We start from the raw sequence: 15,559 nt of genomic DNA on the forward strand, positions 1-15,559 counted from the left end.
ACATGGGTTGAAAAGTGGTGGAGTGCCCCTTTAATGGTTGCTAAACAAAATCACCAGGTTCTTATACATTATTTTCAACTAGTGTTACATTAGTTGCATATTGTATTGTGTATCTGTTGTATCGTTAAAAGACTGGTGCTGACTGGTGTTTTGTTTTGCAAAGACCTTGTTGATGTACAGACCTGCTTTATTTGAAAGTGTCAGTGAACCACGTGGCATTTGTTTAGTTTTGGGACCTTTCTTTCCACACTTCCTGGAATTGGCTTTTTGTGGAATTAGAGCAGCTTCTCACAACAAGACATCAAGCTGTTCGGATGGAACACTCATGGCCTCTTGCATGTGAGAGTTGTGACAGCATTTTGTCTTATATCCACTTATAAGTCCTGACAGCCTTGTCAGGACATTTTGAGTAACCTTCAAAATGCCCAATGTTCACACTAGGGCTGCAACTATCGATTCTTTTCTTAGTGATTAGGTATATTATATTCTAGTGATAACTATTATATACTATGCAGCGCCATACTGGCGCTGCACTGTGGCGACGGGTACCTGTAGCTCGTCAGGACTGTTTGTTTGTTTTGTGTTTTTTTTGTACGTTCACTGGGCACCTGGCCCAAGACAGACACCAGTTATACTATCATTAAGTACTGGTAGTTGGAACAACCGAAGTTGGCTACAATGCATATAGCCATTGTTTTGTATATTACTGCTTATGTCATCTACCTGCTGTTGCCGGCGACGCTGACGCTCAACACCGCTGATCGCACCTCCACGGGGGGCCACTTGGTCCTCCGCTACGGCCATGATCAGCTATACCAGCTGAGGGAATACAGCGATCGTGGCAACGTTCCACTTAATGTACCGGAGGAATGCGTGAGAAGAGACCAGCGATCAACGCGGAAGAGGGGCCGACGAGGAGGGGTACGGCGGAGAATCCGCAGCCGCGGATCGAGGCCACCACTGCCGACAATACTCCTCGCAAACGTCCGCTCTCTCCCGCGGCAGTACAACAAACTACAAAACGCGGTGAGGTACTTCTCTGAGTACAGGGAAAGCTGCATGCTTTGTTTCAGTGAAACTTGGCTTGACGACACGATTGTCAATGATTCCATCCGTGTTCCAGGGTTCAGTGAGCCCATTAGACTTGACCGAGACCGTGAGGTGACGGATAAAGATACGGGCGGGGGAGTGTGTATATTTGTGAATGAACGGTGGTGCAAAGACTACACACTCAGAGACTCCTATTGCTCGGAAGACATTGAACTCCTTTCTGTCTCACTAAGACCCTTTTACTTGCCAAGGGAATTTGGTCAGCTATTTGTCACTGTTGTCTATATTCATCCCCGGGCGAATATGAATGCAGCCGCGGGGGTAATATATGAATCAATAGCCAAGCAGGAGAATATTTCTCCTGACTCGCCCAAGTTTATCCTGGGTGACTTCAACGGTTGTTCACTTAAACAGACACTGCCTAATTTCTACCAATATGTCACTTGCCCCACACGTAAGGAAAATACTCTGGACTTGTGCTTTGGAAACATAAAGGACGCATATAGGAGTCACAAGAAAATGAAGCTTGGGACTTCTGATCATAATGCGGTCCATCTGATCCCACATTACAAACAGACACTCAAATCAAGCAAACCCGAAGTAAAAAACATTCTAAAGTGGAGTGAGGAGTCACTGGACTGTCTTAAGGGGTGTTTTGATTGTACTTTGTGGGACATGTTTAATGAGACATGTGCTGATCTTGAAGAGCTTAACTCTGTTCAAACACACTACATACAGTTCTGTGTAGATAGTGTTATTCCATCCAAACGGATCAAAGTGTTTCCAAATGATAAACCATGGATGAATAAGGAAATGAAAGAAGCATTGTTTAGAAAAAAACGTGCTTTTGAACAGGGTGACCTGATTAAAGTGCAAGCTATGCAGAAAGAGATAAAACGCATAGCCACTGAATGTAAACACAACTACAAACTTAGGATTGAAAAACAAATGAAGGATTCCAATGTAAGACAAGCATGGAAGGGGCTGTACACAATGGTTGGAATAAAGGAAAAGAAAGATGTCATTAACACTAGTGATGATCAGTCTTTTGCCAATGAATTAAATACCTTTTATGGCAGATTTGATACCTCTGATTTTTCAACCGAACGTAATTTGTTAAAGGACCAATTTGGCAGTGGTCATTTACTTATTATAACAGAGGAGGAGGTGTGTAGAACACTCAAAAGAATTAACCCACGCAAAGCACCGGGTCCCGATGGGATAAGGGGTTATGTGCTCAAGGAGTGTAGGGAACAGCTCAGCCCTGTACTGAGACACATGTTCCAGTTATCTATAGATACACATTATATTCCAAAAGCATGGAAGACCTCGCTCATAGTCCCAGTGCCGAAAATGTCCAATCCCAAAGTCCTTAATGACTATCGGCCTGTTGCCTTGACATCACTAATTATGAAATCTTTGGAGCGCATTGTTTTAAATAACCTTCTTAGTAATGTGCAACATGAAATGGACCCGTTACAGTTTGCATATAGAAAGGGGAGGGGTACTGATGACGCTCTTCTTGTGATGCTTAATAAGATCTACTGTCACCTAGATAAACCTGAAAAGAAACGATATGCTCGTGTACTCTTTGTAGACTTCTCGTCGGCATTTAACACTATGAGACCTCACATACTGATGAGAAAACTGTATGATATGGGTGTTAACACCAATATCATCAGATGGGTGGAGTCCTTCCTGACTGATCGGGTACAACATGTCAGGGTGAATAAAGCAATATCTCTCCCTATTACGACCAACACGGGGGCCCCGCAAGGGAGCGTGATTTCACCAGTATTGTTCACTCTGTACACAAGCGACTGTAGGAGCGACTCTGATAACACCTGTATTGTTAAATTTGCCGACGACACAGCCATTGTTGGTTTGATCGAGGATGACGAGATAGGCTATCGAAGAACAGTGGACGAGTTTTCTGGTTGGTGTAAGAATAATTTCCTTCAGTTGAATATTAAAAAAACTAAGGAGGTTATATTTGATTTCCGGACCAGTTGTGATGCTGCACACCAGAAAATAGTCATTGATGGGGATGAGGTCGAGACTGTTGATGAATACAAGTACTTGGGTACAACGATTGATTCAAAGCTGACATGGAATTCGAACACCGATGCCATCTATAAGAAAGGCCAGCAGAGGCTGCATTTTATGCGCAGACTGAGAAAGTATAATGTGGATAAAAGTTTAATGTTACTTTTCCATCGCTCCTTTGTGGAAAGTGCATTAACTTTTTGTTTTATTGCCTGGTATGGCTCCTTATCGTTGGTCAACAAGAACAGGCTCCATAAAATCATAAATGTATCCAGCAAGATAGCTGGGGTACGGCTGGAGAGTATGACCTCTATGTATGAGACCCGTGTGCTCAGGAAGGGCAAAGCCATTTCTAGGGATAGAACACACCCATTATACAGTCAATACGACCTTATGCACTCAGGACGACGGTACACAGTACCTGCATTGAAGGCGAGGGCCTCGAGGACATTTGTCCCCACTAGTATAGGGCTTCTGAACAAACAAGCCCCAGCTCAGTTCCGTGCATAGGGTGTTATGACTGGTAGCCTGTTTTGTATCATGTTGTTAGTGAACTGTGAGTTTGTCTTGTTATTCATGTATTGTGGTGTGTACCATGTTGTCAGTGAATTATGAGTTTTGTCTTGTCATTCATGTATCGTGTATTATGTGTTGTGATTTTGTGTCCTGATGACTGCTTGGTGCAAAAAGAATTTCCGCAAGGACAAATAAAGCATCTATCTAATCTATCTATCATCTATCTATCTAATTCATTGAATAATCAATTAGCTGATTTCTTAAATTTGGCTATTTCATACTTTGTCACAGAACAGTGTGAGCTTGCTGTAATAATGAGTACCTATTTGACTCTACTGGAGTTGATACTTTGTCCATAGTTGTCCAGGACTGTCTTGTCTTTGACTCTGAAATGAAAATACAGAAAAGAATGGAGGAAAGATGAGCGCAGACATCTAGAATCAAGTACACACATTGACAGTGCTTATAAGGCACCAGCTTATCTTTATGTGGCTATCACACTTTAGGGAGAATTCATTGTCTTGCAGGTTATCATGAAGAACACAAAAGACAATGACAACATCAACACACACTGGGTTTGGTGCCATCTTATGGAGGACACTTCAGATGAACAAAAGAAATGCAGCCTAAAATACTGACAGCGTGACCTATAGTTTAGATCAAACTTTTTTGGCTCATAAATATTATAAATATTTTTTTCATCCGAGGCACCCTTACATTATATTTAAGTGGTTCATGGTGCACCAGCACCCACTTTGAAAACCCCGGCCTAGGCAGTCCCTAAAAGGAAATAGTAGGCTATATAGGCCTTACTATTAATCCCATCTCATATTCCATGTCGCAAGTTGAAATGGCATAGGCCTACAGTTGCAACCCTGAAGTATGTGAATAAAGACTTGGAGCTTAAAGGATTAGTTCACCTTCCGAAATGACTTTTTTTTTTCCTATCGATTACTCACTTCATGGAGACTTTAGTTCAATAATATTGTTTTGTTTTTATTGCATTCCTGAACCAATGCGAGGAGACATGTGAGTAGGCCCATTGATTCCGGAATGGGGGTACATTTATTATAATCAAATTATTGGCTTAGGAATGCGACAAAAACTAAAAAATACCAAAACTCCCTAATCGGGACATAAGCGACCGTCAGGTCGCAAACACAAACTTTGGAAGGTAATGGTAGCCAATCAGGAGGGAATATGGGAAATGGGACAGATCCATGTTGATGACATGCCTTTAGAGATAGGCCTACTGTGTACCACTTTGTGTGATTTTAGGCCAAAATCTGTAGGAGCAGTGTTAAAAAATGTGTTTTGCAAAAATCAGCCTGATGGTGGCGCTAGAAGAGGGCCATGTGAGAAATAAGTTTGGCATTGATAGGGCCAACGGTGGCAAGAAGAGGGCCATGTGAGAAATAAGTTTGGCATTGATAGGGCCAACGGTGGCAGAGATATGACTAGGGCAAAAGTGTGACGTGACGTGACGTGACTGACAGCCGGTGGAGCTTTTCATAGTAACTGCTACCTGACGGTCGCAATTATTGAATTCAAGTCTCCATGGGGTGAGTAATCGATGGAAAATAATTTTTTTTGGGGGTGAACTACTCCTTTAAGGGTTTTTTCTCCGGAGAGTAGCTCAACCCTACCCTCCCCTGCCCCTTCTTTGTATATACTTACTTACTTGTTTAGACTCTTTTTTTGTTCTCTCATTTTTCTTTTCTTTACATATCTACTGCATAGTACTGTGTTCTATTCGTCTGTCATTCAATGTTATATGAGATACTTAAATGGTTTCCTGTGGAAATAAGCTTAGTCTTTTCATGGATCTCCTTTTAGTAGACCTTGTACCAGTGAACTGTACCGTCATGAAACTGTACCTTTTCCTATGCAAACTTCTAATAAAGTCTTCAATCAATCAATCAGTAGGCCTATATGCACATTTTGTCAAAACACTTTAAAATCATTGGTGGCATTAAAATAACTATGGTTTGGCTTCATATTATCCATACAAGTTTCTGTATCAGACGGCTTGCTCTCACTCCGACTATGCTAGCTAAGGGTTAAATGGCTGAGTCCTTACGCGCAGCACAGGTGTCTCGCCAGTCCCATGAGCGAATACCGCAGCTTGCAGTCCACTGGAGAACTTCCCCCCCTGTTTTTTTTTTTCTTCTTCTTTAATTAAATTCATCATAACTGTAACTCAGCTGGGATTTGCTGTGGGACAGACGCGCCACTGTAATTCATGTATCTTAAGTAATAAGGTTTGCATACCTCAAGCCTATAATCTCTCAGGACTATTAAACGCGGAGCAACGGGACTTGGGGAGCTCTCCACTCCAGGCAGACGCTATGCGTCTCTCGGCTATATTTTGTTGATGTCCTCTGGTTTCATATCTCAGTCATAGAATAAGTTCACAGACATTCTGAAGGGACCTTTACCGACCCACAACAACAGTGAATCGCTTGTTCTCAGGGCGGTTATTATCGCCCCGTTACGCGCAGGACATGTGGTGGATGCTGTTTCCCCGATGGATTTGGTTCGTGCTTGGACAGTGCTGTGTTCTGCTGCTGCACACGGACAGCCGCAGCCGCGCGCGGGCCATGCCGATGCCAATGTCCTCCGTGGCAAAGGTGGTGTACTCCCACGCGGGCATGTGCCCCAACGAGATGAACCCCAACCTGTGGGTGGACGCCATGAGCACCTGCATGCGCGAGTGTGAATCTGACCAGGTGAGTTTTTCACCATGAACCATACAGATATGTCTGCGCATAATTCTACAGTTTAGTCAGCCGTTGTCCCCAAAGATTTTGAGCTCGTGACCTAAAAAAGAAATCAGACGTTTGTTTGCCCGGGACCCAAATTAGCAACAACACAACGTGAGCTTGTAGATCGGCTATTTTCACTAGCCTACTTCTTAAACTAATTTATAGAATTTCATAGGTTTTTCTTTTATTAATTAATGACATTACATCATCTTAATTATTATTATTATTATAATTTTTTTGCACATGTTTATAAATAATAATAGGCCTAATTAAAAACAACATTTTGGAAATAAAAAATGAAGGGACCCATACAAATGTGTCTGGACCACAATGGGTCCTGACCCAGTGTTTGGGAAGCAGTGGTTTAGTGGACCACTGTGCCATTTGGAGAGCTCTCAAATGCTGCGCAAAATTGTTGTAGGCTATAATAGACCTATATGATTTAATATAAGGAAAGGTATATTAATTAAACGCCTTAGCTATAGCATTCCTCCCCGTTATTGCCTCTGGGCAACTGAATTTCCCCTGTGGGATAATAAAGTTATCTATCTATCTATCTATTGGATTAAACAACCTTGGGAAAATAATCTAATTTGCTCACGAATATTGTAATGTTGGCTATCTCCATATGGCTGCCCCAGAATCATTGACACTCTAAAGATGAAACAACAATGTTGTACAATATTTTACATAACAGTAACCATAATATGTTATGTAAATATCATAATGCATCTATTAATTTAAGATACGATTACGTTTTAGGTAAAAATCCAAAAATATTGACAATTCTTTGTCCACTAAGATAATAGATAGCCCACTGTGGTTTCTGTGTTTGCAATATGAACCTGCCCCCCTCCCTTACTTTTTGAGCGGTGGTCACACCGTCTCCATAGCGTGGCCGTGTGTGTAGGTATGTTTGTATGTGGGTGGGTGGGTGGGTCTGTATGTAGCCTGAAGAATGTGGTGTAGTACCTTTTATGACCACACATGTTAAGGGAGGGGCGCTGTTTTCAGGCCAGGCCAGGCCAGGCCAGGCACACACACACACACGCACACACACACACACACACACACACACACACACACACACACACACACACACACACACACACACACACACACACACACACACAGGGGGGGAGGGGTTGGTGGGTAAGAGGGTGCTGTTGAGACTAGCCTGGGGGGGGGGGGGGGAGGTGACAGAATTCATAGATCTAGAACACATCGAATTCATAGATATAGAACACAGAATATGTACAGTACAGTACAGGGGGGGAGGGGGGGAGGGTTGGTGGGTAAACCACCGCTCAGTTCACACGGGTGTGATTTTATTAATATTCAAGAGCTTCAACTGACAGCTGCCAACAAGTGTGTAAAAACCACATCTAATGTTTTAATGCAAATATCTTCCACATTCTAGCAATTAAATGTAACAAGTATTCAATCCAGTATTTGACAAGCTGTCTACCATTAAGCCTCTTCCTCCTTGTATAATGTCTCTGTATCATTGAATCATGCATCGAGACTGCAAACATGCCGGCTCAGCTGTGTGCTAAAACTGTTTTGTTTTCAATCTCCCAACATCAGGACTGTGAGACATTCGAGAAGTGCTGCAACAACGTGTGTGGCAACAAGAGCTGTGTGGCAGCACGCTACATGGACATCAAGGGCAACAGGGGGCCCATTGGAATGCCCAAGGGCGCCACCTGTGACAAGTTCATGTGCAGCCAGCAAGGGTCAGAGTGTGACATCTGGGATGGCCAGCCCGTGTGTAAGTGCCGCGACCGCTGTGAGAGGGAGCCCCACTTTACCTGTGCTTCCGATGGCATGACGTACTATAACAAGTGCTACATGGATGCAGAGGCGTGCTCTAAGGGTATCTCCATCTCTGTGGTCACCTGCAGGTAAAATGTTAAGTACTTTTTACATCTTTATCATCTGTTTGCTGCTCTGCTGAGGTAAAGTTATTTCATGCTATGAATGAGCACACTGTGTGCTGGGTTTGAATGATGTTTGAATGGTGTACAGTATGGATTGATTGGTCTGGTGTCACAGTAGCCGACAAATGCCAGGGCTGATCAAAAGGTTTAAAAGCTAAGACTACAGCATCGTTATGAGCTGGTTCCTTCTAAATAATCTACACCAGGTGATGAATGCAATGTGATCATGCAGTTGCCTCTGCTTTCCTGACACTAAGACGTTGCTGATCTTTTTACATTATTATGGAACTATCTGCTTTCCTTCCTCTCAGCTTGATTGGGATTTGGGGGAACAGAAAGCTAAGTGAGGTGAATGTAGAGGGTGTGTGGTCATGGGACAGTTAGTTCTTTATCCAAAATATATTCCTCGATTTAATTACAACCATGTTTACAGAAACTATTTGATGGTGACAGATTATAACCTTTTGATAAGCCTACATAGACATTCACAAACCCTAGCTTCTTTAGTGGCTATTTCAATCTAGCAGGACATTGAGTCTCTACTTACCTGACTTACCCACAGGTTCCACTTGATGTGGCCAAACACCAGCCCCATCCCTGTGGAGACCACCCTACGACCCACTACTGCACTCCAGACCACCCTACCCGCTGACATCCACGCCCCAACTATGCTCAGTGGCCCCACACAACAAGCGGTATTTGCTGGCGAGACAGCCAGCTTCCTGTGTGAGGTTTCTGGGAAGCCACGGCCAGAGATCACCTGGGAGAAACAGCTGGAGGGCAGGGAGAACGTCATAATGAGGCCCAATCACGTCCGAGGGAATGTTGTGGTCACCAACATCGGCCAGCTGGTCATATACAATACCCAACCTCAGGATTCTGGCATTTATACGTGCACGGCCAAAAACGTTGGCGGCACCGTCTCATCGCACTTCCCCTTGGTGGTCATCAGGAGGGAACCGAGGGGTAAGAGTGCTGAGGGCAATGGTACTAACTTGCCATTTCCAGCTGAGGAGTGCCTGAAAGCTCCAGACACAGGAGACTGTGGCGAGGAGAGCATGAGTTGGTACTATGAGTCAAAGAGGAACAATTGCTTCACCTTCACATACAGCCAGTGCAATAAAAACCGCAACCACTTTGACACCTACCAGGCCTGCATGCTGTCATGTGGTGCGGAACTAGCAGCCCCCTGCAGCCTGCCCAGCCTTCAAGGTCCCTGTAAGGCCTACGAGCCTCGCTGGGCATACAGCAGCAGCCTCAAGCAGTGTCAATCCTTTGTCTACGGCGGCTGTGGAGGCAACGAGAACAACTTTGAGTCCAAAGAAGCCTGCGAGGAGATGTGCCCCTTTCCAAAGAACCACAACTGCAAGATGTGCAAGCCACGAGGGAAGATGGTGGCCAGCTTCTGCAAGAGTGACTTTGTGATCTTGGGCCGTGTCACCGAGCTGACCGAGGAGCAAGAGTCGGGCCATGCTCTGGTGACAGTGGAGGAGATCTTGAAGGACGAGAAGATGGGTCTCAAGTTCTTTGGCCAGGAACCGTTGGAGGTGACACTCCTGAACATGGACTGGACCTGCCCCTGCCCCAACATCACCACAGCCAACGGGCAGCTGATCATCATGGGAGACGTTCAGAATGGCATGGCAATCCTGCAGCCTGACAGCTTCGTAGGCTCCTCAAGCTCAAGGAGGGTGAGGAAGCTTCGAGAGGTCATCCACAAGAAGACCTGTGACTTTCTCAAAGACTTCTCCACCATCCAGTAAAGTATTTCAAGGTTTCCTACCAGGACAGATGGACTCTTTTCAAAATAATTCTGGGTTTGAAGTTCCATTGACCTCACCAGTCTGACTGACTGTCAGTATCCGTGCAACTATTCTAGTCTGTTATCTGTAGGTTGTTGGTGCCTATCTGTTTCTGTTTTCCTTTAGTCCTTATTGCCGTGTAGATACTGTACCAAGAAGTACGTTTGTGACCTTCATAATGCATTTTTATTTTTTATTTTATATTCTAAAGTACTACTTTGCACATTATTTGTGGACAGTGGCAGTGTCAAACTGGAGATACGTTTAATTTAGTGTAAAATATAGATCGCAATCAGGGTTTATTCACTGAAGAAATAGCCTAGTAATAGTGAAAAGCACTTAACCTGTATAGGTACAAAATATGTAATCTTCATAACTGTTTTAAAGCTATAATCCGGGACTTATTTTAACGAATAAAACATTATGTTAACAAATCTGCATTGCAGAGTGTGTATAATATAGCTTGAACATCTGCAGTGGTTGGAGGTGGTCTGCCTGCTCTTCCATTGAGAAAGTTTGACCCTGGGTCAGACGCCTACTGGTTGACAATGTCAACAAAGTTATGTGAAGCAGACAGCACGCCTGATTGGACACTAGTTGTGCTGCCATCTTTATTGTAGTTCGGACATTGTTGCAGACGGACATAAAGAAAATAACATACGGATTGTAGCTTTAAGTTAAACAAGAAATTGCCTTATGCACTACATTTCAATTGTAACTATCTTTAATTCACTAATGACATTCATGTATCTGAATGCCTTGTATGATTGCTACTTTTGCATTTAAGCTGTGTGGGTGTTCCCAAAATATATAATATTTTGTAATATATGTTCTGAGCACTTGAGCTCACAATAATGCAATGTAAAACCTCGTTTTATCTACCAGAATCAAATAAGCTCCTTGGATCCACTGGATTTATGTACTTAACTTCATATTTATTTTTTTGATCTTTTGGACTTTTACGGTGGTGACCAAACATAGTCAATATATACCTCTGTTAATCTAATTAGGAGCAGAGTAGAGATACTCTTATCTCACACATAACTTAATAGTGTTCATTCTAACTTAATGAAACATGATGGTAAATAAAGATAACGTATAAAGAAACTCTTGTGTTTGTAATTGTCAATGCTATACCCTATACAACTTCACACAAATTCAAAGCACACTTCAATAGGACATCCATAATTTGGGCATATCTCACATTCTTCAAAATGTAAAAAGTAAAAATGTCAGCCATTTTCACTATTCACCGTGCTTGGTTTATCTGTGTTTTGTGGGCCAGTGGTTCTCAAAGTGGATTCCAGGGATTCTGTGGGTTCCTTTAGCGGGGTCTAAATGGACCCATACAAGTCTCTAACTCTGACAGTGTACAAATGGAACCAAATGTTCCATTTGTACACTGCCAGAGAGTTAAGGGGAGACCTTGAAATTTGAAAGTTTGAGAAACACTGTTGTAGGCGATGTCCCTCCTCCATCCCCCCTGTACTTCTTCCTCACACAGTGAGACCAGTTTGGCATTAAAATGTGGAGCAGGTCACATTCCAGCCCAGCTGTGGAGGCCTGCAGAGCCTATGTGTTGTGTTGTGTCTGGGTCTGGGGCCCTCGCATAGCACACACCCCACCCACCCTCCATCGCAGCCTTTCATGTTCAAGAGGCCAGCGTGAAGGGAAAGAGGACCAAGAAAGACACTGTTTCCCAAACAGTGGGTCAGGACCCAATTGTGGGTTACGGACACGTTTTTATGGGTCCCTTAATTTTTGGTTTACTACATGTTTTAATGATTATTTCAAAACATTTTCAAAAAACATTCCCAAAAAAAGCAAACATTTTCATGAATGAAAAATAAATTCAATGATTCTTTTTCAGTAACTTCATGAAGAAATCAGAGACAAATCAAAGAAATTACATGAATTAGAAAACAAATGTTTAAGAAGTGAAAATAGACAAGCTCACAATGAGGTGCGAAGCTTGTAGATCTGTTATTTCCACTAGTTTGAGTCCTGGGCAAACATTTTGGGTCACAATTAACCCTAACCACTGAAGAAAGACATGTTGGCTGACTCTCTCTCTCTCTCTCTCTCTCTCTCGCCACAGCTGCATCAAAGGGCATAGTGAGGAAAATAGGAATGGAAAAGCATTGAAGGAAACCAGAAGATGGGAGGGAGAAGTGTTTAGGAGGGGGGAATAGAGGGATGTCGATTAGACTTTTGTGGAAGAGACACGCACCCACACACGGGCACGCACACACACACACACACACACACACACACACACACACACACACACACACACACACACACACACACACACACACACACACACACACACACACAATCATCTAGCAGGCCAGTGTCTCCCTAATTTCTGACTCTGCAGCCAACCTCCTTGTCAGATAAGCGAGCCGGCTCTCCTTTGAACTTGTGGCCCGTTGGTGCTGGAGGTGTGGTGGGAGTAAGAGCATGAGGGAGTGGGCGGGTGGAGGGCTGACAACATGGGGCTGAAGATGAGGTTAAGGAGAGATGGCGTGTACTGTTAGTCCCGTTACAGTCAGAAGATAGTTATTAGTAATTGAGTTTTTCTCAGGTTTGCGAGATACAAAAGAGGTATGAGTTATATTTTCATGTGGTCATAAAATCGTCACAGGTTTACAGGTGTAAAGAAACGGGTGAAATGTGTGTTTGGCAAAGGACAGATCCTTGTGATCTTACTCGCTCTTTGGCTGAACAGGAGAGACATTTAGTGACAGATAATGATGTAATACCACTCTCTAGTCTATACTGTACATGCTGAACCAAATGACTATACATAGACACTGTATAGGATAAACTACTTAGAGAGGTTGTAGCCAGCCGGCCAGGTCTGACCTTGTTTACCTCTCAAGCTTTATGCTTTGTCGTCGTACGAAGTATAAAGCCATTAGACAATCTGCACGCTCACAACGTGCCACGATGCCACATCTTGTGAGCTTGTAGATTGGCTATTTTTTGCAAGCAACGCTGACATATAAATTATACCAAGATATTCAACAAGGGGTCTCCTCAGAGTTACTACAGGGGGTCCTCCAAAACGTTCTCCTTTTTTATATTAACCACATGAACCCTAGTGTCCTTATTCTGAGAACTTTAGCCAAAAAATGTTGGCAAAGAGGTTTGGTGTGTAGAGGGGGAAAAAGAGCAGACTAAGTACAGAGTAAAAGGTCATTAACTATTATTAACTATTGACAGTTCAAGTGGTTAGATATCTGAAAACACAAATTGACATGAAACCAAAATACACTGATGATCGTGCTGTCAAACAATGAAACTATATGGAATCTATGAGAAGGTTTTGGAGGTCCCTGCTTCATCTCTCTCTCAACTTGACCTGAAAATGTTGAAGACCCCTGAATTAAACGTTAACTCCCAACTCCAAAAGCCCTCTCTCCTTTCTTTCTCAGCCTTTCTGCCCACTCAGGCCAACAGACAGACAGTTCTGGGTGGTGACCCCCTTGATCTCACTAAATGAAAAAGGGGGCCATGGGGGAAAAGGCCACCTTCATTAAAGGGGTTGTTGACATGGAGTGTTAAGCATGTAAGTGGCCCAGCTCCAGACAAGCTCCACATGCCGCCCTCCCTCGCTGGCGGCTGACAGCCATGCAGCTGCAAATGTCAAGATCAAGTTCACTGGGACCCAGACGGCCATGTTAATAAGCCAGACCGCAACAGGTAGGAAGGTGGGGCCAGGGGCGTCACAAGGGGTAGGAAAGTGGGACTGAGTTACTGGGGCCCAAGGTGGAGGGGCCCTAATAACTTTATCTATTGAAAAATAGCAGATCTACAAGCTCACAGCGCGGCACCGAGTGCCGCGCTGCGAGCTTGTAGATCCGCTATTTTTGAAAAGTTGTGAAAATGTGTGAAAATCTTTGAATATATGTATTTTTTAAGCGAACATTTCTAACTAAAATTTTGCTTCTGGGGGTCCCTGGAACTAGATATTTTGAGATCGGGGTCCGTGGCCAAATACATATCATCTTGGGGGTCCTTGACATAGGTTTCTTGCACACATTTTCACGATCTTTCAAAGATAGCAGATCTAAAAGCTCGCAGCGCGGCACTCGGTGCCGCGCTGTGAGCTTGTATATCTGCTATTTTTCAATAGTTAACATTCATGGGGGGCCCGCAGTGAATCCTTGTACCCAGGGCCCAGAATTTGGTGTGACGCCGGCGCAATGCCCTCAGTCACCCTGCCCTGCAGCGCGGTTCATTTATGGGTCTATTTCTACCGTCTCCGCAGAGGGTTTGGCCGGGCGGATTTGTGACGTACTGGCTGGTCCGGACAGAGAGGGTTATATAACTTTTGAGATTTCAAGAATCTGCTGATTTCTGTCCCTTTGTACAGTCGCTCTCAAACTGCTTCATGTCAAGGTATTCAATGTATTTTGGGGTAGGCTAATTTTATCATCTACTTTTGTGAGCCCCCAGACAGTTTTTAAGTTTGCTCGATTCAGTATTTAGATTTGATATTAATTTGACCAGACCAGGGACGTACAGGGCCCCTGATTCAGCCTGGGAAAAGGAGTTGGAGAGGCCCTCTTTGCGCACGGGCGGGCATCGGCCGTGCACCAGATTTTTTCGCCTTCCGGATGTGCTGCAAGGCCCCAAATACTAACCGATGAACGGTTAGCATGGCAAAGCACTGGCGCTTTGGCATGGGATCAACTTTCCCTCTGCGTCCTAAAATAAATATTGGCACTTTGGCTATAGTGTGTGCGGCCGCTCACCCATATCTTTGCACATATATGGACATACTGTGTCAGTCTCATGTGGTCTATGACATCAGACATCTTTGATGTCAGTCATCTCCATATTTTGGGAAAAGTTAAATTTTTGCATTTTCCCAGTCAATGGAGAAAATGTATACACAAATTAATTTTAATTAAACTATATAATGTATATCAAATGCAAGCAGACGAGTCCTGATGAAGCCGGTCGATTTGACATAAGGCCCAAGTGGGTGCCACCAAAACTGTGGTAGGAGTAGCGTGGCACATTAACGTTTATCCGGAAAGATGGAAAGAAAGAAAGTAGTGTGTTTGCCCTAGGGTAATAAAAACTAGGGCGGGATAAGTGGAGAAGAGACCCAGCTGAACTAAAAGACAAGTCAGCAGATGTACTTGTTGATCAGCTATTTTCAGCATGCAACCAAGTGTAAGAATTAAAGTCAAAAATCAACACTACATCCAAAGACATGATGCTGTGTAGAAGCAGCTCATTGTCCTGTTCAGTAGCCTAGTCTTTGTGGTTATAGGCTACTCACCCTGATACTGGGAGGCCGGGGGCGGGGCCGGGGTCGGGGCTGGGTCTGGGTTCAAGCCCCAAAAGACTATGGAAATGGTTTTCAATGGCTCCCTGCTTGGCATACAGCATCAAGTGTTGGGTTGGGGGTATCCAACCCTTT

At 43.7% G+C, this 15,559-nt stretch overlaps 1 protein-coding gene across 1 annotated transcript; it reads left to right on the top strand.

Annotated features, from left to right (window-relative positions):
• Positions 1-6,116: 6,116 nt before the first annotated feature.
• On the top strand, positions 6,117-10,080 carry wfikkn2a (info WAP, follistatin/kazal, immunoglobulin, kunitz and netrin domain containing 2a; the record flags this gene model as incomplete). Its single annotated transcript, XM_080724392.1, has 3 exons — positions 6,117-6,341; positions 7,965-8,281; positions 8,880-10,080. 3 exons carry the CDS (start codon positions 6,117-6,119, stop codon positions 10,078-10,080), a joined length of 1,743 nt encoding a protein of 580 aa, XP_080580518.1.
• Between the last annotated feature and the right edge of the window lie 5,479 nt (positions 10,081-15,559).

This window comes from Nannobrachium achirus (genome assembly GCF_963921795.1).
Source record: "Nannobrachium achirus genome assembly, chromosome: 4".
Taxonomy (NCBI): Eukaryota; Metazoa; Chordata; class Actinopteri; order Myctophiformes; family Myctophidae; genus Nannobrachium; species Nannobrachium achirus.